A 27,210-nucleotide genomic window follows, 5' to 3' on the forward strand; every position below is an offset into this window, starting at 1 on the left:
TTTTTTCATTACAGCGATTTGTACATGGATGAGATCCGTAGTGTGATTGCAAATAAAGCTGGGGAGCCCAGGCATCTCAGTCTGGGTGGCCAGGAGAAAGAGATGCTCATGTTACTGGGCAGACCCTTCTCTTGTCTCTACTCTGTCTTCTCCTTATCCGCTTTCTCCTCTTCTATAGCCTGGAGGCGCTCTCTCTCCTTTATCAGCTGCACTCCGCAGTAGGTGATGAACCAGATGGACACGGTGCTCATGGGGAAACCTGAGAGAGAAGGAGGAGATAGAATCAGCCTGGTTTCAATGGTCACCGGAAGGGAAAGGCTGTTTTCCAAGGCCACTCAGTATGCTTGGGCAGTGAGCAAGTGGATCCTAAGAGTGGAAGATGTACAGAAGTTGTGTAGGTGCCCGATGCAAGGCTTGTGGTACTCCATGGCATTTCCCTATTGCCATCAGTGGGTGTTGTGTCCAGCCCAGTGCTCAAGACCCCCCCTGTTGGGAAGAGCTTAGATGAAATGTGTGCTTAGATCCACCAAAAGATCATGGGCTTCTAGCAATAGCAGTGTTCCTCTTCCAGCTTCACCGGAGCGTGCATCTCCTCTCCCCCATGCTCAGACTGACTCCTTGGCTTTCTCCCAACATCGCCAGCTCAGTGCAATCTTGCTTCCTGCCCTGACCCTCTGTAACCTGGACTGGAAATCCCAAGCACACATTAACTCACATCACCGGTGTCTTTTTTTCATGGGTAACATGGGCATTGTGCACATGCACGAATGTAAATCATAGGTTGGGGAAGCAGATGACTAATGGGGATATCACTCTATTGAGCCCCTGCAGCCTGGGAAACCACTAGAGTGGCACCATAGCAGAAAGGAGGCGATCCAGGCTTTGTCCCTGCTATAACACGACCTCTAAACGGGGAATGCAACCAGCAGAGCCAACGAGCTCAGCTGTCTGGAGCGTCTAACATGCTGAACCCACCCTGTCACTAGCCAAAGCCAGGCCCGGGGAGGGACAGGAAAGGGAGGGCTGTGGGAAGGGTACCAGGCAGCTACTCGGTGTGAGAATACACATCAGGAAACTATCACAATCAAAATAATCCTGCTGGAACAATCGGCCACACTAAAAATAAAACCCATCAGAGGTGATGTAGTTTGCCACGTTAAATCGAAATCTACCATGATAAGACGACACCAGTGTGTATTTTTAACCTAGCAAAATGACAATTTTTGGCGCCGTTTCGTGCCATGTATCCAAACAATGCATAACGTGTACAAGCGCCCTCATAGACCAAGCTGTGGGAACAGCCTTCGCGATGTTGCTGACATCTATTGGTAGAGAAAGGCCCAGACGGGGTTATTTATTGTATTAGGAGGCTGTAGAAAGAATGGGCTTTAGTAGCAGGAGCAATCGGGTGGAGATGCCTAAGAAACTATTAAGAATAAAAGGGTGAGGAATGAAGAAATGCATCTGTCAAACGTCAGCTCACAATATGAACAGCTGCTGACACGGAGAGAAGGGAAAGGCAAGTCAATCCCACACACCAGGTAGGGGACCGTCACCCAGGGAGAACTGGGCCTGGCCCCTGCGAGACCAAGCCAAGGGTCTAAACCAGGGGCATTAGCTTCATTGTACAAGGGCAGAGCTGAGGTGCTAGGAGATTAAGTGAGGTGCCCAAGGGCAAACAGCGAGTGTATGGCAAAGCTTGCAACTTGCCAGTCCCAGTCCAGTGCCATAACCACTGACTCTCCTTCCATTAAGCCCGGGGCTCCAGGAGGGGTGGGGTGAGCTTGGTGTAGTCATTTCTGCAAGCCAAGAACTGGCCTTACCCATCAGGATGATTCTCTTAGCGACGATCAGCGCAAAGTCCAGGCTGTTTAGAGCCAGGACGTTGTAGAGGATGATGGCCCAGAAGTTGGCAGCCCCGAAGATCCCTCGAATCCGCCGAGACATGGCTTCTGACATGCTGGCCTGTGCAGAAAAGCAGAGGGGTGCGAGAGTAAAGAGACAGGGACAGTGGTCTCAGGGGGGTCTCTTCCTGTTCATCCCTGGGTAATCCTGTCTGTCTAGGTACACACCGGAGGGACATTAACGTGGTAGCTGATCTCCATACTACTTTGACCTTGCTGCACCCCCCGAGATACGACGGTGCTATGGGACACAGAGCAAGTGAATGCTTTTCCGTGGTCACCAAATGCCTGCAGCACTGCAGGGGCTTGGACCTGGGCTTCCTGAGCCCCAGGGTTGCAGCCTCCTACTAAAACCTCCTGCCTCCTTGCTCTGGCCTACCAGTGCTTCTCTCTGGACTGCAGGACCCTTGAACATTGTCCATCAACATTGTGCATCAAAGTCCTAACTGCAAGGTGAGGTTCCTAAAACTGCATGCACAGCCATGTCTGGCCATCACCTTGCAGTTAGGACTTTGATGCCCAATGTTGATGCACAAAGTTCAAGGGTCCTGCAGACTCTGAATTTTGTCCCCCCTCTTGTGCTGCTGCCTGAGCCTCGGTGCGCTTATCCTCTCGCCAAGCAAGCCCTGCTCTCTGCACGCTTCTGGACCTGATTGTTTTGCATCGTCCTGGTGCACAGCAGGAGAGGGGTGCTGAAGGGAGAGAATTGCTCACGGGACATCTTGGGAAGTCACTTCGCCACCTTCTGCCATCACCTGCCTTGATGCACGTGGACCAGGCCTGCACCGCACTCTTACTGCTTCATGTTGGGATCCCTCCGCTGGGCTACGACCGGCTAGAGCAATTGCCTGAGCCCAACAGGAGTGGCCTGGTGGAAGGGAGCCCAGCCAAGCTGCTCGGACTAAAAGGCTGACAACAAGCTCTTGAGACAGGACGCAGGAGCAGCATCAGGGAAGATGCCGGCACGCAGCGATTCTAGCGTTACAAACTAATCCCATGGACGCATATTGAGCCCGGCTCAGACAGACTAGACAGTGGGACCCAGTCTCCATGATGTTGCTTGCATATCTGCAGTATTCAATACCATTTTAGAATAAGATGCTCATTGCTGCTGGCCCCTTCTGCGCCCCTGGCTCCCAGCGCATTGCTTTTGCAGCGCTCTCGCAAGCCACGACAGTTGTCATTTGTCATGACGGTTGTTAGCATTATGGGCCAATCAATCAAAGCCTCGGAGGGAAGCCATTTTGTCAGATTAAATTAAAAAAAAACACCCCAAAAAGCCCTGTGACAGCAGCAGAATGAGAGTCGCTTGCCTGTCTAATCCTCAGCTGCAGCTGCCAGGACTGGAGCAGGGAAGTGGCTTAGAGCAAGCTTGAAAGAGAGCTGACAATCTCCGATCACCCAGCGCCGAGAGCCGCGGTGCCTCGGGGAATACAATTTCTCTGGCGAGGGGCATTACAATCCGATTAAGTGTTCAACTCGAAGAACAAAAGGGATGATTTGTCTCTGCAGCTTTTGTTTAAAAGGCGTCTTTGCAGGGTCAGTTCAGGGCCAGGCATTGGGTTTGGTGAAAAAACAAAATGAGCAGTGTTGCCCGGGTGTGGGGTCTTGTGCCTGCCTCTGAAGCATCTCCTCCCGGGCACCAGGTCCCAGGCGAGGACGGGCCAGCGGTCCTAAGAGCTGGCCGCAAATCAGAATGACGCTTCTGCAGAAATTTCCAGTTGTGACCTTAGCTTTTCAGAACAAAACCCACCGGAACATGAGATTTGTCTCTGCGTGACGAGCGCGGAGAAAATAACGGCGTTCGGAAACGTTAAGCCTCTTGCAACCGGTCCAGAAGATGATAGTGAAGGAGAAGACGGCTGTGATCCTTCCCCTGCCTGATGCCTAGCAAAAGGGCCACGTTCTTAGTGCTGAGCTATAGGTGATCCCTTCAGGCCAGCCAGTATTTTATCACCCCAATGAATGGGATTTAATGCGTGCAAAAGGACTTGCGAGACACGACGGTCCCATGCAGAGCTGGGAAATGCTCCCCGCTGACCCACGGATTTAAAACACCATTTGCACCCAGTTTGGGGGGCTCCACTGCTACAGCTCCGTATATTTTCAGGGACAATCACTTGACCCGACACCAAATGGCAACCCTCCAAAACGGGCAGCCCAGGTTCTCACCTCCACGCTGGCAAAAGGCGCCATCTGGAAAAACTTCTGCACCCACAGCTCAAAATTGAGGCCGAAGCAATTGCAGACGGACCAGATGTAAACGATCTCGCAGGGGCCCAGCCAAAGGGTGGTGACGGCGAAGGTGGAGATGGTGGCCAGCAGCTCCTTCACAATGTTGTTGTGGTCTTCTCCAATGTGGTCGTACACGTACCTAGGAGGGTCAGTAGTGATGGTTTGAGCGGTGATGGGGAACCGCGTGAGCTCCCCCAAATGGGGTGGCGCTGGAGCCTGCTGTGCACTGCAGACAGCCCTCTGGCTGGGCACTGAGCGGTTGTGCCAGGCAGGCCAGTTTGGAAAGGTGTGCAGGGGATGTGCCCAGCAGAGACCAGCTCTATGGAGGACCCTAAGGTAGGATGGAGATTTAGGAGCGTGGCCGGACTGGAATCGCTCTGCAGCCACTTTTCCCTCGAGCAAAGACCAGGGGACCTACTTCATGGAGACCATGTGCAGGGGATGGAGCTGTCTTCCTAGCCCTGGTACGTCCGGGTCATGCCATGTAACCTCTCTAACTACCCGGTCAGAGGTTGTTCTGGGGTGAGGTTTTCTCTCTGCCTCTTGCTGAAGCTATTCCACTTTGAATGGAATAATGCAATATTCACTGGGCCAGAGACAGAGGTGTGGGCAATGCAACAGCCTTCTTGGTTTCACTGGCAAGCGGGCAGACCTGGGCTCTGCAGTGAATGATGCTTAGTGGCTTTTTCCTCCCCCTCCCAGGCTGGTGACCTGACTCAGGAAGCAGAGCTGTGGAGCAAGAGGCCCCGGTCCCTCGTGCCGAGTGCTGACCTCCAAGGACACTTACTTGCACAGCCAGTCGTTGATCCCTCTGTCAAAGTGCCTGCAATGCAGAGAGCAAAACCAAGAGAGTAGTGTTACAGAGGGGAGCGCTGAAGAATTGCATTTCAGGAAATACCTGCTCCCACTTGCACCTGTTTACACTGGTGTTTTTGGATTGACTTACTCCTCCTTAGCTTACCCAGGTTCTCTCATGGGCTCAAAGCACTGGCGTTCACTTGAACCATATACCACGCCATCCGATTTTGCAGACGTTTTGCCCTTAGCTTCTCCCATGCAACCCCCTTCTTTCTCCACCCAAAGCTAAGGAGTCGCATTCAGACTTGGCATTGGCAGGACGAAGTCTCTGGGCCCCTCACTTGCAGTGCTGCGAATAGGGGCATAAGGGGCACATTTGATATATGTGACCCAGAAAAATGGAGGGGACCATGTGAATCAATGGGCCTGACACAATCCTATTGTCCTAAGGGGGCTGCAGGGAAGCCAGAGGCAGGGAAGAGGTGCGAGGTCATTGAATCAATCTCCTTTATGCTTTCTTGTGTCAATGGGATTTTCACCTCTTCCTTTCAAGACAGCGGGGCAATTGCACAGGACAAAACACTGTGTTACGTGGGTGTTGTTCGTGACATTCAGCCTGACCTCCCCTTTCTTTAAACTCATTAAGCTCAATGCCCCTTTTCGGAAGTCCCCCATTGCATGGCACACCAAACATTTCCTTCTCCCACATTTGCTATCACTTGAGGGAGGGGTAAAGGGCCAGAGTCTCAGTGGATGTAAATCAGTGTATTAGCACAGATTGCAATGCCAGCTTACACCAGCTGGGCTTGTGTCCGTATCCGTCTAGGTTCTCATATCGATGCCCCTCAACACGCCATGTGAGTACTCTCCATTACCAGCTCGCCCAGGAAGAGCTATGGATGATTTGGCCCTTTGCTTGCAAGCAGGAACAAAGGGCAAAGTCACGTCCCTTTCCTGCACCTTCCCTTTGGATGGAGCACCTTGCTTTCTAGTTGCTGAACATTTTCAGGGCACTCACGTTTCTGCAAAGACGTAGAGCATGGTGATGCATTTCGGAGGCTTCGGTGGGTCCAGGTGGTCCAACCTGGAAACGGTGTTGATCACGCCAAACATCACCGCAGCCTTCACCCAGTCGTACACCAGGTTGGAGTAGGCCAGGCCAGCTGTGTGGGGGGAAAAAAGGAACAGCCTGATTAGATGTAGGAAAATCCTAACACGGTGCCATGTTAACACTAATCCTATGGGGAAAGCAGGAGGGCTGATGTGGGAAAGAGTGTGAGACACTTGCAACCTGCTTTTGTTCGTCAGGAGCAACTCAAAGATGTTGAAACTCTCTGCAAAGGGAAATACTGAAAAAAAGAAAAAATCATTGCTTTTGAGTCACCCCCAAATGTTTTGTTTTGACAGAATTGCAACATTTTGGTTCAGATAAGACTTATAATTGCATTTTAATGCTTATAAAGGGGATGGTGACAAATGAGGATCATAAAGAGGATGGGAATAAACTTCTTTGCAGCTGTCCAGGCACGTGCCCGGGGGACTGGGCAGGGAGTGATGGTCTTACATTTCGACAAAGGGCATTTCAGTTGGCTGTTAGGAAGACTTCTCTCACTTTGAGGTTGCTATGAAATCTCCATCCTTCAAAGTTTTTAAAGCCGTGTTAAAAAATTAAAAACACTTGACTGGGCTGAGAGGATCTTGTCTTGAGCCAGGGGTTATGATGATATGCATGGTGATTTTATATAACTGTGATTTCAGAATGGCAATACTGAAGCATTTCAGGTTGAAATGGGCTCTTTCGATATGGTCCAAGCTTGGTTTTTTTGGTATTCTTATGAACTGAAATTTTGGTGAGATTGACCCATTTTATGGGGCATGTTGATGTAGCTACAACTGCATATGCTCCATCTAGCTTTGTCTGACCAGCCACGGTTACTATGCTGTGGCTGCCTTTTCTTCCAGCAATGGGACCAGCTGAAGATGTTCTTGGTCTATTAACTCTTTTAGCAGGGACTGGGCCCTGTTTCAGCTATGGGTGTCCTAGGCGGCGTTGCAACACATACACCCTAATAGGTTTATAGCTCTTCTTCTTCTCTTGCACTAACAAACCTAGAAGAGGGACTTGCATTTTTAGCTTGTGGTTTCAATTCTAGCGCATGATGTACCTAGGACATCACTACGACAGCGTGATGGTGGTGTGTGCCAGCTTTCTCGCAGTGCTATGAATGCTTAGGAGTACTCTGATTGAGTTTTCCAGTTGGCTTATCATCCATGCTCAATCTTCCTCTTCCCTTAAAATCAGATGAGAGATGCTGGATTGATGGTGATAGCTATGGCCAGGTTGTGCACTCAGAAAGCAGCCTTCTAGCGAAGAGGAGCTTAGCTTTGCCCCGCTCCAGCTGGCTTGGCCAAGGGGTGAATTTCTCACTTTAAGTGATACCTGCCTATAGCTTGGATTTCAAGGCTTTGTCTCTGCTGATGCCTCCATGTGTGCATGCATATGTGCACCTAGTGGGCCGGATTCTGCTTTTAGTTACACCGATGCACATCTGGAGTCACTCCATGCGGTGCCCGCAGGAACTGAAATCACAACCTCGGACTCTGCCATAACGAATTGGGTCTTTCTAAACAGACTTGGATGGGATCTCTCGTCGTCTTCGAGCTCTGACCTGCAAACACCCTGACCAAAATGTCCACATGTGACTGTTAATTGGAGGCGCCCCATTAGAATAATGATTTAGCTTTGATTTTTTTTCAAATATCCACAATTTCAGCTGAAGTCAAGTTGGGTGAGTGGGTGTGTGTGGTGGGGACGGGGTGCTAGGAGCTCGGTACTTCTATCCACAGCTTCCAAACTATTGATTTTTAAGCCTCCGGCTTGAGACAACCAAGTCTAACTATTATGCCCTGGATTTATCTTGCCTTTTTACATTACATTAGGTGTGATGTGTTCGGGCAGCTGTTACATCTAAGGGTCAGGGACGGCTCTGGTCTTCTGTAAGTCATAAGAGTCAGAGCCAGAGGAAGAGCAAGCCTGGAGGGGGGCTGGCTGTCTTTCCAGAGCGGCTCACCTAGCGCCCAGTCCGAGAGGCGGTTGACAAACTTCAGGTCCGAGGGAAGGGTGAGGATGTAGAAGAAGTGGAAGAACACAGCCACGGCCGCGATCACCCCCAGGTGGACGAGGGCCTGCACGCGGATGCTCCACATCTCATTTTCTTTGCGTCTCAGCTCAGAAGTGGCCACCTGGAGAGAAGACAAACGGGGAGAGGGTCGATCGGAGAGGAAAGGGGTTTCATCCCACGAGGTTACTCCATCGCAGAGGGCAGGGTGAGAAGAAGGCATCGAGCCCCCCAGCTTCTCTGTTAGCATTTCCCCAGACTCGTGGGATCCTGCTCTGATTGTGGCCACCAGTGCAGTTGGGCCAGCACAAAACCTGCCCTCGCCAAGCCACGAGCTGCAGTGCTACAGCTTAACGCAGCCTTCGAACAGCCCTCTGGTGCAGACAACAGCGTGTCCGGTCTGCATGAGCTACTGGTGGGGCCGAGCGCTCGTGGCGGAGCAAATCCAATGCAGAATCAGTGGCTGTTCAGTGGAAAAAAATGCCTTTCTCTGATGTGTTTTGAGGCCCAGAGTGTCTTCCAAAGTCCATTGCCTCATGGTAAACAGTAATACAGCCATTGGAGTGCCTTTCTAGGCAGGCCCGGGTCCTGCACGCCTGAGGGGTGCCGGGCACTGAACAAACTGGGGATGATGGTAATGGGGACTCAATGCAATGAAAAACTTGAGCTTTTTCATTCCCTCAACAGGGATGCATCACTCTGGCCACAGACAAAGAGTGGATCTTGGAGGAAAATGCCAGGCTGCAGAGTAATGGCTGAGGGAGGATGCGTGCGGGAAGGGACAGGTTAGAGCATCACATCTTTGTGTTGGCACGAGAGGGGAAGGGATTGGAGTGGTGCTAGGTGCTGCCACACATGCCTGCATTGTCTAGGATAGAGACAGCTGCTGGTACCACGTCTCAACTTGAAGGAACAGGCGAGGCTCTGTGTGTACAACCCATCGCAAAAGCAGCAGAGGGAGGGCACGGCATCACTAATCTGACCCATGCCCAGTACCTGGTGCCCAGGTTGGCTGCAGCAGCAAGAACGCGCTACACTGCGGCTGACAAAGATCTGGCATGCGGAGACATGTCAGCCAGCCCCCGGGTCCAGAAATTTGGTGGCCTGGTGCATCATTGCCACCACCCTTGGAGTTATGGCAATGCATGCTCGATGCTCATCTCCCCTGCCAGCCAGATCCAGAGCTCAGAGCTGCATCGCCTGGTCCGTAGGGCTGGAAACTTGGCAGCACCAGGGTCAGGGGCTGTGAGGCCATCCTGCACTACCACACCTCATGGGATGGCAGAGCAAGCCCATGGACCTGGCCACGTGCCCAGTCCCTCGTGGTACTTCTGCAGGGCTGGGGTGGTGCTATGCTGTCTCCTACTGCAGTCTGTCCTGTAGCAGCCAGGCCCTTTGGTGAGCTCAGACTCCCTCCTGAATAGCAGGTGAAGCCACATGGCCCAGAAAGGGCTTGGGCTTGCAGTATATAAGCCCAGGCCTGAGCTGGGCAGGCAGGCTGGCCCTGGAGGCTGCTGAGAGAACACCTCCTGGGCAGGACAGCTGCAGCTCTCGAATAATACCTAGGAGATTACAGCCTCTGGATGGTAACATCTGGAGGTTTGGAAGGGATTCAGGGGAGGAGGAGGTCCCAACATGCCCAGGAGCAGGGCTGGAGCATTGGTGAAGGGAGAAGAAAAGACCGGGGTGGGTCCAGGTGGTCTGAAGTGGAACGGAGTTGGGACCAAAGTAGGTCTGGTGCCTGCGGGGACCAGGAGGGTCCAGTACCCAGGAGGGACTACGTGCTTGGGACTGGAGTGGAGACGGGACCAGGGCAGTTCTGGTGCCTTTGTGAGGGGGACGACCAAATGGGTCTGGGTCCCAGGAGGGACTAGATACCCTGGAATAATGCAGAAATGGGAGCCAGGGTGGACTCAAGGCCAGAAGCAGACCCAAACTCAAACCCTGGAGTAGGACAGGAGCAGACAGATGAGAGCTCACTAGGGAATCCCTGGGGCAGCCTCTCTTTTCTTAAAGGGTAAAGCAAGGGCTGAGTAGCCACTGAGTGACCTGCCCCACCCTGGGACGGGTCTTTGTTACAGTAAGACTTGCAGGAACACAGCCCGTAGGAGCATCCTGCGCCCACCGGGACTGATGTAACAGGTCTCGGGGATGTGCTCTGTATTAATGCAGTCAAGGCTATTTATGCAGCCCTTGAATGCTGTAACAGAACAACCACAGCGAGCTAGGCAGGCTGACAACCTTGGATTTCAGCGATCCCATAAAATCTCTGCCTTGTAAGGAATCCTCTTAGGTGTATTACTATTTCCTTATTCCCTGGAGAGGCAGGAGTTTTCAGAAAGCCGGCTGGAAGTGGCATCAATAGCCCAATCATCAGAACCGGAGCGATTTTGAGGATGAAAGCATTTGCCAGCATCACCTGTATCCTTTGCTGTCACATGGTCCCAAAGGGTCCCCCTCTTGTGGGGAATGAAGAGGCTTCCAAGCATGGAAGGATCCAGAGTATAACCTGCCTGGGATCAGCTGCTATGGGCCGGCTATCCCAAGCAGCCGACATTTAGCTCATCTAATGACGGGTTCTGGGCGGCTCGTAAAACATTAGTGACATAGGCTGGTCGTCGGGAGAGATGGACGACCTGACTGACCCTTGCATCCACTGATGCTGCATGCAAAAGCCTTGCAGGTAATTCATGCTGCTGTCCTACAGGACTAATGGCAGGTCAGCGGCCTGCTATGTGCATTCATGCCTGATGGAGGGAGTAGTCAAGATGAAGCATGGGTCAGGAGTGAGGGCACATAACTGGGAAGTGGCATTATTACTAGTGTGATCTTGGGCAAATCATTTAATTCTCCCCATGCCTCAGTTTCCCCATGGGAAAAACTGACGTAATAGCTCAGGGGCATTGGGAGGCACTTGGATACTGTGGACAGACTGCAGGGGAAGCTGGGAACACCCCCAGTTACAAAGAGGGGGCTGCCCCTTTTCAGTCGTTTTTAACTTTGCTAAAACTCTGTCTGATCTGACACTGTCCATGCTGCGTGGCTGAATTATTCCTAGGAAAGGCTTGACTGAAATAACCCAGTTTTATCTGAGAATACCTCAAAGGGAAAATGCATACCATTCTTTTTGCCCATCTCCAAAGAAACTATTGCATGTGCCTCCCTTTGAGAGGGTCCTGGTGCTTGACCAGGGGTTTGACCTTTCACTGTCTCCTTGAACATTGACCCAGAATTGTCCCGTCACAAGCTTCTGATAAACTCCTGAGTTTACATGTGCTTAGCAGAAACAAGCTGGAGCTTGCTAAAATCTCTGAAGTGTGTCTTCCCTGAGCTTGCTCCATCCCTTCATAGCTCCTAGGGAGCAACTGAGCATGCTTCAGCCTTGGACTGCCGCGGCTGAGCATGATTTACCCTGCAATTGTTTCTCCTGGCTATGGAGGCATAGAAGCAGAGAGTGGGAGCCTGGATTTGTGGGCTCATTGATGGCCATTGATCCCTTGCTGGCAAAGGTAACCTGGAGGAGCACACAGAGGTTGCCCGACTCTCGTGCAAAAGGCTTTGGTGGTAGGTGAGAGATGGCTGTGGACAAAGCTGATAGCGAGGAATGAAACCAAGGTGGGAGGTTTGGATGCATGGGGTGTGGGTACGGTATGGTGTTGGCAGGGATTGGCAGGAACAGAGGAAGTAGGAAGCAGCAGCTAGGTTGGGAGGTGGAAAGGGGGAGGGCAGGAACTGGGGGTGGGACTTGGACAGACACAGGGTGGGGGTCAGACAGGAGATGAAGGAGGAGATAGGAGGATAATGGGGTGTGCGGACAGGTCCGATACGAGAACACTAACCCTGACCCTAACCCTAGCTTGGGGGTTGATCCAGTGTGACAATCCCTGTCTTCCTGTGATTGTTACAAGAGGCTCCCTGGGATATTTGTACCTTCCCCATACTACTCCGGACTTCCCTGACTTCTTTATAATGGTGATTTCTGCCCTTAAAGAGCCTTTTAAATGGATGCAGGTGGGTAGATTCCTAACTTGAGGGTTGTTCATTTAAAAAAAAACCCCAAAATATTTTTTGCATCTATATACTTCACAAATCCTAATGGGACCAGTTCATCCCAGTTTAAAGTCCATAGCCACTAAAAGTGCACCAGGGATAGTTTTGGCCCAGAGTTAAAGTGAGAGGTTTTTATGAAGTGTGTTATTCTGATCATGTTGTTATAGATGCATAGAGAAATAGGGCTGGAAGGAGATCATCTAGTCCAATCCCTTGGCTGAGGCAGGGTCATTCCTAGCCAAACCAATCCTGGTTTAAGTTTTTCCTCAAACTGCACAGCTACAAGGCCTTTTGCCCAAAGACATCAAAAGTGGCTAAACCTGCCACAGGTAAAGCAAGAGGATAAGACCTGTCAGTGTCCAGCTGCTACAAGGGTTCTTAAAATGCACCGGAGAGATCCCTGGGTGACGGCCATGCCCCTTGCTACAGAGGAAGGCAAAATCCCCACAGTCCACACCAATCTGGCTATGGGGTAAAATTCCTTCTTGACTCCAAATATGGTCTCATCCTGAGCAGAGGGACCTCTGGGGTTTAGTTCCAGCAGGAGCACTGGTCTACCCCAGTCAAAATGCAGCCAACCCCCAGTGCTTCCAAGGAAGGTGAAATAAACACAACCTTTGACATGTGTAGCAGTAGGAGGGGGAGAAAAAAATATTTCCTGGCCCCATGTGGGAACTAGCAAAGCCCAGGAGCCTGGGTAATGCCAAACACATACCATTCAGCTCTACAACCTGGGGACAGCAAGCATAAGCTACGTCACACCTTATACAGAGTTTCCCTTTCTGTTTCTCCTCCATACACTGAGAATCATAGACAATGAGGGTTGGAAGGGACCTCAGGAGGTCACATGTGGTCCAACCCCCTGCTCACATCAGGGCCAGCCTCATCTAGATCATCCCAGCCAAAGCTTTGTTGAGTGTGGCCTTAAAAACTTCCAAGGATGGAGCAGGGCCATCCCCAACTAGATCATCCCAGCCAAAGCTTTGTTGAGCATGGCCTTAAAAACTTGCAAGTACGGAGACTCCACCACTTCTCCATCCCAGCTCCTTTCATCTTCTTTTATAATTAAGCAAGGTATGGAGCTGTGCTTTGTTCTGCTGCTGACCATGGTCTTCTGCAATGTGTACCTCCTGTGAGCTGCATAGCTTTTCTTATGATCTCTCAGCAATCAGTGTGCTGGGGGCGCCTGGACTTCTAACGGTTGCTTTTTACAGAGAACTTCAGGCATAGCTATGCCTAGATCATTGTGTCAGAGCACCTTTGGTGCCTGCCACTTTAAGGGCTGGGAGCAGCCGGCAGGTGCAGGCCAGCCCTGATGGGGAGGTCACATGACTTAGGGAGAGCCCTGTGATTGGAGGAGAGGGCTGTGTGGCCTCCATTTTAGATCAAACTCTTAGGGCTGGGCTAGTAGTTTGCTGCTGGCAGCTGGAAGAACAACATCTGGCTGAGTTGCTGCTTGGAACATCCTTGGAGGTAAGGGTGGGAGCTACGGGGATGGTAGGAGGTCCTGGGTATGACTTGAAACTGCACCCTGCTGGGGAAGGATGGCCTCGTGGGGTTACCCATGGCCAGTAACTCCCCAGAAATGCCAGGCCAATTGCCTCCATAGTGAAAGGTGGGTAGGGGTGCCTTATAACCCCAACCTCACTACCCAGTGGCTCTATCATTGACAATGGGGCCAAGAATGCCTAAAGGTAGGCACCTGAGTTCCTGGGGGTGTAAGACCCCAAGCCGCAGGGAAGGGGCAGAGAGCAGCCCCAGAGATGGAGCAGAGGGTGTTAGTAAGAGCCAAGGGCCTGGGGAGGGGCTAGTGGCCAGAGTCAGCCTAGTTTTAGGCAAAAGGACCATCACTCATAGAGTAGGCTGCATGAGGCACCTGAAAGGCTGGAGGGGGGGATCACCCAGAGTGAATGATGGCCCAAATGGGGAGCATTCAAAGGAGTAGGGTGGGCTGGAAGAGGCCTAGTGAAGGGCGGCATAAATGAGGCTCAGTGAGAGGGAGCAGAGTGCATGAGTTGAGTGTGAGAGGGCCAGCAAAGGGCGAAGTTTGGCTTGGCTTCTAGCTGGAGCTACTGCAAGTTGTGGATGCCATCAGCAAGGCATGGGACACAGTAAGGGAAGGTCGGAGCCGTGTGTAGACCCCCCATGGCATCGGAGCCTTAAATGGGCAATCTCCCTCTTCTTACTTCCACAAGTCATGGCAGGAGAGACAGGGTGGACTGCCCTAGAGAGAGGGGTGGGCTGGCACAGTGACTGGCCACATGATCTTCCCCCTGTCACAAACATCCCTGACCAGTGTTTATCCAACCTCCACTTGAAGATCGTCAGTGATGGAAAGCCCACAGCTTCCCGAGGTCTCTATTCCACTGCCCCACTGCTCGACCAGGGCAGACTGATACCCAATCTAAACTGACTTTGCTGCAACTTCAAGCCATTGGCCCACATCCTTCTCTCTGCAGCAGTGGGAGTAAGGTTTCCCCTCTTCTTTTTGCTAGCGCTTCAAGTCTTTTTAAGACTGCTGCCATGTCCCAGACATAGATCAGGACAGAACTGTGTTGGGTGCTGTACAAACACAGAGCAAAAAAGATGTTCCCAGCTGCAAAAAGCTCAGAGATTGATTCTAGCACTTTTAGCCTGGGTAGCACCTACTCCCATCGAGCTGGTCCTGAACTTGGCCTCCACCAGGACATGACTGTCCCATCCATTCTGCTAATCAGCACCAGGGCTGTCTGCAGCTCTCCTATAGACATACTTTGTGTAGCTGACCTGGTCTGCATCACTGCATTAAAGTTGCATCCTGTATGTTATGCAAATCTGGCGGGGAAGAAATCCCCCAGATCTTCTGAAAGCTTATTTCTGGTGGAGTCCCACTGTCACTACCATTCTTCTTGTTTTTCATGCATATGACAGGGGCCCCAACACAGATGAGAGTCCATTTGTCCTAGAAACTGTACGGACACTTGACACGCAGGAGAGACTCTTACTATAGATGCAGCACTAAGCCGACTGCCAGCGGTGGCAATGTAAAAACAAAACCTCCCTAATTGCTTGGTGCAGACACATCCTGACACTATGCTGGGAAGGGCCAAATCTTTCTTTGATTCCCCTGACAGACATTGTCCGCTTTTGGGCAAAAAAATATTCCTAATTATGAGCGTTTTTCTCTTGGAACCACAAGATTGCAGTGAGGTCGTCTGCCCAGTTGATGGTCTGGCTGTGCAGCCCAATGTGCTGACTATGCCAGGGAGACAAACTGCCCCTGACTATGCCAGGGAAGCTGGGACTTCATTTTGCACCCCCCAATGGTTTGTCTTTATCCACAAAGGGATGGGAGGAGAGTCGTTGCCTGTTAAATATTGTGAAGTCAGTGGTTGAGTCATTTTTCAAATGCTTTTGTTTCTCCGGTAAGGAGAATGCTAAAAAAAGGACAAGTCAGGTCCCATAAGGGAAAGGAAGGCTTAGCTCTGATGAGGTTGGTACCTTGGGAGGTTTTACCCAATTAGTGCCTTGGCAGCAGCTGTAGCAAAGCCAATTTTGTCTCTGGGGACAGACTGTGCTCTGGATGTTGCCCTGTGGCATGCCTGTTCCCTGAGCAAGGCTGGGGAGGCGTGGGATTTCCTTTGGGAGGTCTCCAGGCATCCATGCATGGGGGACTCCTAGACCAGGTTAGGATAGTGGGGGGGATTCGGAGACGAGCGCTGCAGGGATGTGAGGTGCTCTAGTAGCAATGGTTCACTTGGTGAGGTCCTGCTTTTATCTGGGAAAGCTCCTAGTCAGATCTGTCATGGATCCAGCCTCCAAACAGCCCTGGGAATTCTCCGATTTTTAGGGCTGGAGAGGACTATTAGCCCATCTAGGCTGAGCTAAACCACATTATGAGTTTATCCAACTCACAGGTGGGTTAGCTGAACATCCGAGAGGGCAAGGGACTACTGAAAAGCCAGCAAGGAGCAGGTCCAGAGCCAGCCACTTGGCTCTGTCCCAGCCAGGAGCACACCTCGCTTCCCCAAACAGCGCGGAAATGACTCCTGGCTGCTGGCATCACAATGTAGCATTGAACTTGCCTCGCCTACATCAGTCTGCCATTAGTGCCCTCTGGGCCAGATTGTCAGCCATCCTCCTTTGGCTTAAGGTGTATGAGTGCGCTCCTTTAGCACAGCTGTAACAGGTGCGACTGCCCATTTTGCAGGTGCCCTTAATGAGTCTGTGGACTATAAACTAACCCAGCTCATTATAGGCCCCTGCTATGTTTTCTGTAGCCTTGTGCTGCTGTACCTGTGCTTTTATATTCTGCCTTACGGGACAAATTTATCTTTATCCTCTCTAATGATCGTTCCTTTAATTGAAGGCAACACAGCTTGGAGTTGGCTTTGGTGAGGAGGAGAGGATCTGGACCTGAATACTTGCTGCGTGGCAAAGGCACCAACCCTCATCTCCATGAACCGAAGGAAGCTGCTGGACTCAATGCAGGTATTAGTGGGTGAATTTCTGTGCTAGGGTGAAGTCGGGCTATGGGACCAGAAATGGCCCCGTCTGGCTTTTAAGGCCGTGAGCCCACTGGCCGGGGAAGAAACCGAGAAAGATCAGCATAAGCTTGTGTGGGGGTGGGTGAATCTTAAAAATCTGCAGGTTGCAAGGTTTGGGTGCACTGAAGCAATCATATAGTTTGACTACCATCCTTCATGGCCAATTTACACTGTTAAAATAGCATAATTCCTCTGGCATCACCCAGGTTATTTTGGGTTTCCCCCGGTGCAAACGGGGGCAGGATGTGGCGCTGTCACATCGTACAGTATTTTCAGCCGCGCACAGCAGATGCCTGTCTGGCAGCAGCTGTGAAGATTGCAAATAGAGTTTGACGGGGAGTCCCACTAATCACACTGCCTGGGGACGCGTTGGTTGGGGCTGTCGGGATCTGTCACTCGGCATCGTGGCTGCCTGCTCTGGAGGCAGAGCGAGGAGACTGGCGGTGGCGTTCAGCTGCACGGCAAATATGCTTTGGGAAGAATGCTAGAATTAAGTTGGAGAGGCTTTAACAGTGCTGTGGGTCACTTCTTGTCTGCAGGATTGGACCTTATCTGGTTACCGATCGGTAAGTCTTGAGTATCCCCAGTTTCCACTGAGAAGTTGATGTCGTGAAGCCAGAATTTGGCTCGAGTTGTGAACTGATCCTTTGAACTGCAGCCTTTGCTGTCAGCAACACTTGGTGGTTATCCTGAATACGATCCGCCACGAGAGGGGGTGGCAATACTCAAATGCATCCCATGGGGGCTCAGCCCTTCGCAGAATGGAGCCCATTCTGCGAAGGGAGCAACGAGGTGCCTGGGCTTTGAAATATCAGGTTCCTGGCCACAACCTGAGTCGAACCGACAAAGCAACAGCAGCACCGTTGTGTACAATGAAAGACGATTCTGTGAGATCGGTGTTTGATGTAGACTCCGAAATGAAAGGGACATTATCCAAGTACAAATGACATTCTTGCCTGTGTTGCCAAACTTACAGAATAATAGAAAATCATAGAAAATGAGAGTTGGGAGGGACCTTAGGAGGTCACATCTAGTCCAACCCCCGCTCTGAGCAGGACCAGCCCCAACTACATCGTCCCAGCCAAGGCTTTGTCTAGCTGGGTCCTAAAAACCTCCAAGGATGGAGGTTGCACCACCTCTCTGGCTAACCTGATCCAGTGTTTTACTACCCTCCTAGTGAGATAGTCTTTCCTAATATCCAAGCCCAGTGCAGAAAGGTTTGAAAGCCATTGATTCTGTTGCACTTTGTCCACTTCATTCAACGTGAACCACTAAAACTTTGCCCTAATCATCTTTACACCTTTACTTTTATATTGACATCATCTCATAGCAGCAGGACTATGGCCGCCGTGGTTCCCTTGCTTTACCTGTGGCAGGTTAGGGTGGCATGTCTTGTCTTGTGTCAGGATTCATGGTAGTCTTATGTAGAGTTTAGATTATGCTTTCTATTGGATGGTTTGGATAGGGATGAGGCTGCCGCAGGCAGGGGGTTGCACTAGATGACCTCTGGAGGTCCCTTCCAGCCCCACTCCTCTACGATCACCATCGATACTGTCATATTCAGCTTTCCAGTGCTGTGGGGAAGTGTTTCCTCAGCACAGATTTTCTCTGAATATTTTTTGACTGTATTAAATCTAGTCTATAATGTGCTTGTGTGCCCAAATATATTCTATATTATTATTTATATTATATATAAATAATATATTCATTCTTTATTCTTTATTATATATTATTATGATATATTATATAATTCTTTATTCTTTATTATATATTATTATTTAATCTTTAATATATTATTATTTACTCTTTATTATATTATATATATATTTATATATAATATCCTGAATTTAAATTCGGCAGTGTCCCTTTTAAGAGACACTTCAAGGGGAGGGATTATTATCCTAGAATCATAAAAAAAGCAGGGCTGGAAGGGACCTCAGGAGGTAATTTAGTCCAGCCCCCTGCTCGAGGCAGGTTCAGCCCAATCTGAACCGTCCCATAAAGTGTTTGTCTGATCCACTCCTGAAAATGTCCAGGGATGGAGATGCCACAGCCTCTCTGGGTAGCTTCTTCCAATGCTCGACCACCTCACAGCAAGGGAGCTCTTCCTAATCTCCAACCTAAATTTGCTCTGCTGGCGTTGGAGACCATTGCTCTTGGTCCTGTTCCCTATGCCAGCAGAGAATAATTTGTCTCCATCCTCTTTATAACCACTCCTCAGGTATTTGAAGACTGTTGTCACCCCCCCACGCAATCCTCTCTTCTCCAGACTAATCCTAGTTCCTCAAGTCTGCCGGTAACCGTTATTGTATATGTATAAGTGTAGCCTTGCTTAGATTTATTTAGGGGGAAATGAAGAATTGGCCTTTAGTTTTGGCGATGCACTGATTATTTAGGTTCTTTAAGCATTGAAAAGCAAATTGGTCACGGGGGAATAAGAGTGAACCCAGTGCTGCTTCATCACATGGCATTTAAATACTAAATGAGATGCAGATGTCAGCTGGTCTCCCCCCTTTTGCACGTGTTTGCCAGTAAAACGGCGAACTTGGCACGCATGTGTGACGAGGCTTAGTGTTTTTTGCCTTATTTAGTGTGCTGCTGAGCAGTGGGTCCTGTTTCTCTTTCTGAAGATGCTTGGTTATCAGCTGGTGATGAAAAATGTGAGATGACTATATATGACCTGGAAGTTTGCCTTGCAACTCTAACTTCTCTGTGCAATTCAAATGTATACGCCTGTGCGTACACACACGTACCCTCTAAGCGGAGAGCAGGAAGAATCCCTATGTTTAGCTGGCCAGGTCCCATTATAAGAGAATGGAAATTTATTTCCACCCTTTTTTTTGAGACTCATAATATTGGTACCTTTACCTCCCATGAGTTGCAATGGGAGCTTCAGGCACTCAACATCTCCGCAGTGCAGGCCCATAGTAGACATATCAACTAGTCCTGAAAATCTCATTTATGTGTGGCCTTTCTCTCTCCATAGGCTAGAGAACCAGGTGATCGTACTTCTCTGCTGATTTGCACACCTTACAGCCCTACCGTGCATTCAAATGAAAGCTGGATAGAAACCAGCTATAAAGTTGTTACGCATTTTCAAGCACCAACTTTGGAGATGGTTAGCTCTTTATAAAACTGGGTGGACACTTTTATGGCGTGATAACTACTTTGCATGTGTGGTTGGTCTAAATCTTATTGCCTGATATATTAGTTAATTATGCAATGTGTGGCAGGGCCCCGGTGTATGTCTGGCCTAGAATCAAAGGGCTAGAAAGGAGCCTAAGGGTTATCTAGTCCAGGGGTGTCAAACTCCTCTGGTCCCCGGGGCTAGATGAGGGTCTCTGGGCTGGTCTGTGGGCCAGTATAGACCATGCCTGGAGCCCTGTGCAGCGCGTGCCCCAGACCTAGTCCAACCTGATCGAGTCCAAACTGTTGCACAGAGGCCGTTGTCAATCCACCCACCAAAGGGCAGCAATTGAACCTGAGTCTCCAGACTCTCAGTCTGATGCTGCACCATCAGAGCTTCTTTCTTCCCATCGTTACGGGTGCAAAGATGCCTGAAAAAAGCTCGACTGACTGGGCTTGCTGGTGCAGCTGACATTACCGGCAGTCTGAGTACCTGACTGCATCCACACGCAAGGATGGGTCGAAACGAATCTAACTGGGCAGCCTGTGGTTATCGGTGGCCTCCACTTTGCAAGTGCAGTTTTTGGGGAGGGCAATACTACAGGTTCAAAGTGAGGGGCTGGCCAAAAACCAATTGCTTCAGCTATAAGGAGCAGGCATCACCCAGCACTTACCTGAGCGTGGAATTGGTCAAAGGTCATAACTGGGCCAAAGAAGAAGAAGGGGAGGTAGAAGTTGTACTTCAGCAAGTCGACGATGGAGTAGATCCCCTCCTGCCTCTCGCAGTTCTCCAGCGCCAGGCTCATGCAGCGCATAATGGTGAAGCCACTTCCTCCATAAAACAGAACATCTTGAAGATCAAAAGTTCCCGTTACAAACCCATTCTGGACAGAAAAGAACAGTTACGGCAGGGACCGGCCAAAACGGTAGTTCAAAAGCTTCTTGGCTGCAGTGGGCAATTCATGCACCCAGATCTCACTCCGTGCGGTTTTTCCTCCATGGATGGTCTCTTGTATTTGTATAGTGTCCCTGCCTAGCTTTTGAGAGCACAAGAAACCCTGATGACCCTCTTGTCTCACTTCCTGCATAACCAAAGCCTTTCCCATTTTACAGATGGGGAAAACCGAGGCACAGTGAGCCAAACTCTCTCCCAGTCATTTCTCCATTCAACTTCATTTGTGCTGTAACAGAAACACGTCCAGTCCTGGTATAACGGGAGAGGGAGACCCCCTCACAGCCTGGGTAAGTTGTTCCAATGGCTAACTACACTTCACTTAGGTGTTTGGACTTTATATCCAGAAACAGTACTAAAGCTTTACATTAAATCCATCATCGCATTGCAGCTTAGCACATGTGAGCTGTGAGGCCCACTTAAGTGATGTGTCGGTATTGCAATGGCCTTCAAAACGTGGGGGAATTGCACCCTTACCAGATGTTATACATAGACTCACTTCGCCTGCCACTGCCCTGCCGCCTCCCTGGGAAGGAACACCATTGCTAGCCAGCCTACGCAGGTGCCTTGAATGTTAAATTATAGCTGATATATCGCAAGGGGGATTTAGATGAGTGGAATGTAATTGCCAGAACTGGGATGGGGCTAAGGACGCCGGGCAAGCGCGTCTTATAGATGCAAAGGTACCCCAGAGCATGACTGGCTTTTCACCACCCAGACCTCTGGTTTACATCCTTAGGAGCTGTGGCCCCAAGCTCAAATCCTCTAAGGTATTTAGGTGCCAGATTCAATGAACTCTTGTCTTACTGCCTTGTATTCCTAGTACGGGAAATCAGTGGGCGTTGGGTGCCCAGATGCCTTAACCCTGTGAAAAAATCAAGCCACATTTGTCTGTGGATAAGCAAAGCTTTGTTTCTAAGCCTCGCCGTACTCCTGTAACACAGCAAAGTACCATTGGCTTTGATTCAGCATGTTACTAAACCAATAATAATAGCTTATTAATTCATATACCACACATGCCTTCTTCCTGAAATGTAATGATTGAAAATTGGGGTACGTCTTAAATGAGGAAACTTATTCTGAACAATTTTGTGAAAAGAATTTTTGTTTCTTTATTCCTTCTTTCCAGCAGGCATCTTATTTGGGGGTATGTGCTATGTGGATAAATACGGTAATACCTTGTCCTTGTTTAGTGTTTTTCATCCATCGATCCCCAAGGGCGTTACAAAGGAGATCAGCATCTGCATTTTACAGATGGGAAAACTGAGGCATAGTGAGGCAAAGTGACCTGACCAAGGTGACCGGCAAACTAGGGGCAGAGACGGGCATAAAACTGTGATCTCCTGAGTCCCGGTCCAGTGCCCTGGCATTAAGCTAGCATTGGGACCATCCGTGGGTTTAAGACTGCTTGTATTTGACTGCTTTGCTAACTGGAACAACTGGAACAAAAAAAGGGTTTGTTTTTTTGTCTTTATTCCTTCTTTCCAGTACAAGGTGTCTCTTATATGGTGGTATGTGTTAAATGGGTAAATATGGTAATACCTTGTCCTTGTTTAGTGTTTTTCATCCATAATTCCCAAAGGGCTTTATGAAGGAGATTAGCGTCTCCATTTTACAGCTGGGAAAACTGAGGCAAAGTGACCTGACCAAGGTCACCGGCAGACTAGTGGCAGAGATGGGCATAAAACTCTGATCTCCTGAGTCCCGGTGCAGTGCCCTGGCATTAAGCCAGCACGGGGACCATCCATGGGTTTAAGACTGCTTTGCTAATTGGAACGATTAGTGCCTCCACGTTGAAGCTGACATGGGCTGGGTCAGTCCCAAGGCCAGGAAAGGACCCCAGGAGTCCTGACTTCCACCTGACCTGCGCTGAGCCCATTGCTGCTTTGATTTCTGGCTCCTCCTCAAAGGTTTTAGCTTGGCCCAGCGAAGCGGTGTGTGGCCGGGCTGCAAACCCAGTGGGAATAGAGAAGAGCTGGAAATTAAACCACCTGCCACTACTCCACCTACCTGCCACGTGCTGAAAGGCTCCAGCTTGAAGGAGGCCAGGCTGCAGAGCCCAGCCGCGAAGCACAGCCACTTCTGCTTAGCCAGCGAGACACTGTAAAGCACCAGGCAGTGGGTGAGGATGATCATCAGGTAGGAAGTGCCCATGGTGCTCAGCACAGCCAGCATCCCGTACAGCATGTAGACCACAGACCTGTGCTGTGAGCAAAGAAAAGGTGTTTCACGCCAGACTGCACCACCGTCACACCCAGCATCCTTCAGCAACACGTGGACTGACTCCTAGAGGTGTTGGGGGTATCTCAGTCCTAGCGAAGTCAACAGCAAAGCTCCCATGGACTTGAATAGTGATAGTAAGATGTCAGCCAGGGTGCATTTAGCTGAGGACATCGCTGTACAAAAGTTCCCCCCTTTGCAGTGCTCAGTATACTCATCCTCACAACACACCTATCAGATAGGACCGTGCCGTCACTGGTACCTTATGGATGGGAAGACCCAGTGATTTGTCTATGGTCTTCTGGGTTTGCGGTCGGTCCTTTATTCCAGTGCACCTTCCTTCCTCCCCAGATTACAGTAATCCTGCCTTGTACCTAAAGTATTTATGATCTTTCCCTCCCCCAACAGCCCTAGTACATCATGGCTGCATCTACACAAGACGCTGACTGCGCAGTTCTTACTGTGCAGTCGTTTAGTACTTGTACACTAAAGTATACACAAGTACTAAATGTATACACAAGTACTAAATGAGTGTGTAGTAACCCGAGTTAATGCACAGTAGTGTTGCCGAACAGCTTTTAGGTGATGCTGACTGTGCAGTAGCTCGGTACAACTGCGCAGTAGTGTTGCATTACACTTTGCGCCACTCACTGCTAGCGGTCTTGTGTAGACGCGCCAATGGGCAACAATCCTGCTTTGTGTTATTTGTCCTGATCAAATAGAAGGTGAAAAGAAACCAGCCCATACGGCATGATTAAAAAAGACCCTCTCCCCCCCCCCCAAACAACCGTGCCTCTAAATTCAAGACTAAAGCATCTCTCTGTACTTCTCCTACCCGCAGCACTCAGGTCTTGGTGGCTTTGCAGCTACTGTTATCATTTCCTGGCTTTTATCATGTCGGTGCCTATCAGTGAATGGAGAGAAGAGACCTATTGTGTTGGGCATTGCAGAAACAATGAGCGATGGATAGCCTGGCTGCAGAAAGAGCTCATAATGTGATGGAGCTGGAAGAGCACTTGAGGTGCCGGTGCACAGCCTGGGTATATCAAAATGCCCAAGTATTTAGTTCCCACCCTATGCCCGTGCTCATGGATTCTCAGTGGCTCAGATGAATTTTTGCTTCTTAGCCTTGCAGGAGCGTGTCAGAAACAGCATTCATAATGTTTTAGACAACTCCTGGGAGCCCAAGGAATATGGGAGAAAGAGCAGTCAGCCCTGCGTAGACACCAAGGACGTGGATGTTAGATCACGCTGGAGCAGAGAGAAGGGGGATCCACCCCCACACTGGGTCTGACCCTGTCTGGGCAGTGGCCCTGGCTCACCTGTGGGACTATCATGGAGCAGACCTTGGCAAACAGGACGTGCCCTGAAAGGGCAAAGAGGATGAAGTTCCTGAAAGAGGAGAACCACATGGCCCATTCGAAGTCAGCTGCGTCCTGTCAGAGCAAAACCATGTCAGCAAGGACAAGCCATGGGAATAGGATTGCTGTGTCTACGCTGCCCGGGATGACTTTCTGTATACTTAGCCCACTTCCATCCAAGCCTTCAGCTCCCCCAAATGTCCTTCTCAGGCCACACTCCTATGAGGCGCTGGAGGGCTTCAATACCCACTGATTTTGGTAGGGGCGGTGGGAGCTTGGCACCTCCTAGGACAGGTCTGCAGCGCTCATCTCCTTCCGACTACCCATGGATCTTAAATCTACACATCGGCCATAAAGGGATCGACTGTGGTCACCATTCTCCGCAGACATCTGTAAAGTGCTGTGCACACACACCGTGCGACCCGCGTGATCATTGCCTTATTACTAATCAAGCAGTGAATTAATTGCACAGGCAATAGGGGAAGATTTGCATGAACCAGGCAAGCAGAAACCAGCAGCAGCAAAGCCAGGGCTTGGTTTTGAGCTAGACAGTGCTCTATTAAGCGATTAAAGCATGAGCAATGCCCGCTCTTGCACTGCTTACCATTTTCCTGCCAAAGTAATGCCATCCCGGCTTTATGGCCTCCCGAAAGGCCTTTCTGTTCATGTTATCTGCAAAAGAACGGGCGTTAGGCTGGGGGAGCCACGGGGATGCCAAAGCCACCTCCTGAGGACCAAGTGACAGGGGCAGTGGGTTATATGTGTGCTCTCAGCAAAACCAATGCAATTGCCTCAAGTTAGTCATAGACAATGAGGGTGGGAAGGGACCTCAGGAGGTTGCATCTAATCCAAACACCTGCTTAAGGCAGGACCACATGCCCAAAGCTGCTCCTGGGGTCTCCGGCTTGGACACGTATACATAGTTATTGCATGAACGTGCACGCAGCCTCGGGAGCAGAGAGCGGAGCCCAGCTGAGCACCCTCAGCATTACCCCAGATCCCCAAACTATCATATGGCCCAGAGGTGTCAAACTCCCCCTCTCCCCCAGGCTGGGCTGGGAGTCCAGGACTGGATCCAGCCCTGGATGTGGCCGTGCGACTGGCGGCAGGGGTTGGCACAGCTGTTGCCCACTCCCTGATGCCGGCATGCATCCGCTAACAGCTCCGTGACCCTGCCCCTGCATCCCCAGCTCCTCTATGAGCCCCGCGGGCCACATCACATAGCTAGGACCCAGGTGTGCCACCTCCTGGGCTTTCTACCCGGGGGGGTCTTCAAGAGGAGGTTGGATATGCATCTAGCTGGGGTCATCTAGACCCAGCACTCTTTCCTGCCTATGCAGGGGGTCGGACTCGATGATCTATTGAGGTCCCTTCTGACCCTAGCATCCATGAATCTATGAATCCCCTGAGCACTGGCTCTCTCTCACATGCCCATCCTCCCCCCCCAGCATATTTCTGGCGAGGTTTGCAGAAGACAGTTACCTCTGGATGCTTCGAAGATGTCACTGCTGCTGTACACGATGGCACAGGTCAGGACCAGAGCGTAAAACCCCAGCTCGTAACTCGGCAAAGCCGCTTTAATCCCCATGCTGGCCGGTTTTCACCCCAACAGCCAGCTCTAGGCAGATCCAGATCTGGGGTGGGAGAGAGGAGGAAAGAAAAGGCAGTTCAGTCTCCCTGATTTAGACACCCAGCCTCTGTCTGGGGTGGTCCTCCATTGCAGTCCGTGGAGGGAAGGGGGTAAGCAGGGCAGGATCAGGCCTGGGATATCCAGGTGGTGCAAAGCTTTAAAACTCTGAATTAAAATGGGGGGACTGCAGGTCCCTCAGGATGCACTTTGGGGAAGTTTATAGCAAAAAAAACCCCTTTCTTTCTCTCTAGCATTGTGTTTGGTGGTCAAGCGCAGAGGGAGGCGAGCAGGACTCATGCCTACCTTGGACCTTGGCAGAAGTTTTTTCCTAACTACTCAGTGTTGGAGCAATCCAGTGGCTAGGGCAGCTGGTTTGACCTGGGTTTTTGGAGGTTGCAACAATTGGACATGACCAGGATCATTTACAATCCTGCCGCATCGGTGAATGCAGGGGAAACCTGATGCAAGCGGGGAGGTAGAGCCAGCATTTCTCTCCCCAGCGCTTCAACTTGGAAAGAAAAAAAAAATCAAAAGGGGAATGAGCTGGGATAGATGTGTGCACCACTTCCCTCTCCTGGAGCGTGATGGAAATACACAATCACCTCCTGCTCTTTGCCCGGGGGGTTGCTGTTCATGCCTATGCTGCAGAGTCGCTCTGGTCTGCAACGTGGTTTTAATTGCTGCGGTGTTGTAGTGGATGGGAGGCTCCGGTCTGTTGTCAAGGCCAGTGTTCGGATGCAATAGGCCTGATGCAAAGGGAGGGGATCGGGGCTGCCGGGAAGGTCCACAGGTGGTTTGCCATTGACTGTCAACTGGAGGATGGTTGCCGGAGGGTTGCCGTTCATTCATCTGTGTCTGGATGCAGTTTAGTGAGCTCCCCTACCTGGCAGCCCTGCCCCCACCAGTCTGACCAGGGGGGAAACTCCTTCTTGACCCCAAATGCAGTGATCGGTCTGACCCTAAGCAGAGGGGCAAGACCCGCAACCAAGAACCTCTGGGTTTTAGTCCCAGCAGGAGCCCAGTCGCAAGCCCCAGCCTTGGCTGCAGTCTCTGAGGAAGGTGGCAAAAAATCCCCCTGATGCATGTAAGAGCCAGAGGGGCAAGTTTTTAGGGCAGGTGACCACCATATCTCTGGTGTCCTCAGTGGGGAGATGCACTCGAGTGCACCCTGCTTCCCTCCGCCGCTGAGCCAAGAAATGTGGTATTGGAGCCATCTGCAGCCCTTGTTAGTGGTGTCTTTGAGAGCAGCCTGAGGACTTGGGGTCCTTGGACCCGTTTCACCCCCACTC

General features: G+C 50.6%; 1 protein-coding gene and 1 long non-coding RNA gene across 4 annotated transcripts; one reads left to right on the forward strand and one right to left on the reverse strand.

Annotated features, from left to right (window-relative positions):
• On the reverse strand, positions 1–25,941 carry HHATL (hedgehog acyltransferase like). Its single transcript, XM_006278214.4, has 11 exons — positions 25,774–25,941; positions 24,896–24,963; positions 24,253–24,366; positions 22,721–22,915; positions 20,433–20,642; positions 8,009–8,180; positions 5,956–6,100; positions 4,927–4,962; positions 4,077–4,278; positions 1,824–1,965; positions 1–259 (listed from the first exon to the last, which is right to left on the reverse strand). The coding sequence occupies exons 1-11, from the start codon at positions 25,877–25,879 to the stop codon at positions 138–140; spliced, it is 1,512 nt and encodes a 503-aa protein (XP_006278276.2). The 5' UTR covers positions 25,880–25,941; the 3' UTR covers positions 1–137.
• LOC132250959 (uncharacterized) lies at positions 13,500–22,254 on the forward strand. Of its 3 annotated transcripts, XR_009462737.1 has the most exons (5): positions 13,500–13,579; positions 16,455–16,576; positions 20,872–21,000; positions 21,102–21,272; positions 21,840–22,254. It is a non-coding gene; the product is annotated as an uncharacterized LOC132250959 (long non-coding RNA). The 3 variants fall into 3 exon arrangements; XR_009462736.1 differs by lacking the exon at positions 21,102–21,272; XR_009462738.1 differs by lacking the exon at positions 21,102–21,272 and having other exon boundaries at positions 21,843–22,254.
• Positions 25,942–27,210: the final 1,269 nt, after the last annotated feature.

This window comes from Alligator mississippiensis, chromosome 5 (genome assembly GCF_030867095.1).
Source record: "Alligator mississippiensis isolate rAllMis1 chromosome 5, rAllMis1, whole genome shotgun sequence".
Classification (NCBI taxonomy): Eukaryota; Metazoa; Chordata; order Crocodylia; family Alligatoridae; genus Alligator; species Alligator mississippiensis.

Coding starts and splice junctions, on each gene's coding strand:
- HHATL (XM_006278214.4), bottom strand. CDS start 25,879: ATGGGGATTAAAGCGGCTTTGCCGAGTTACGAGCTGGGGTTTTACGCT. Junction 22,916..24,252: donor GCTCCATGATAGTCCCACAG/GTGAGCCAGGGC, acceptor CTTTGCTCACAG/CACAGGTCTGTGGTCTACAT. Junction 8,181..20,432: donor TTGACCAATTCCACGCTCAG/GTAAGTGCTGGG, acceptor TCTTCTCTCCAG/GTGGCCACTTCTGAGCTGAG.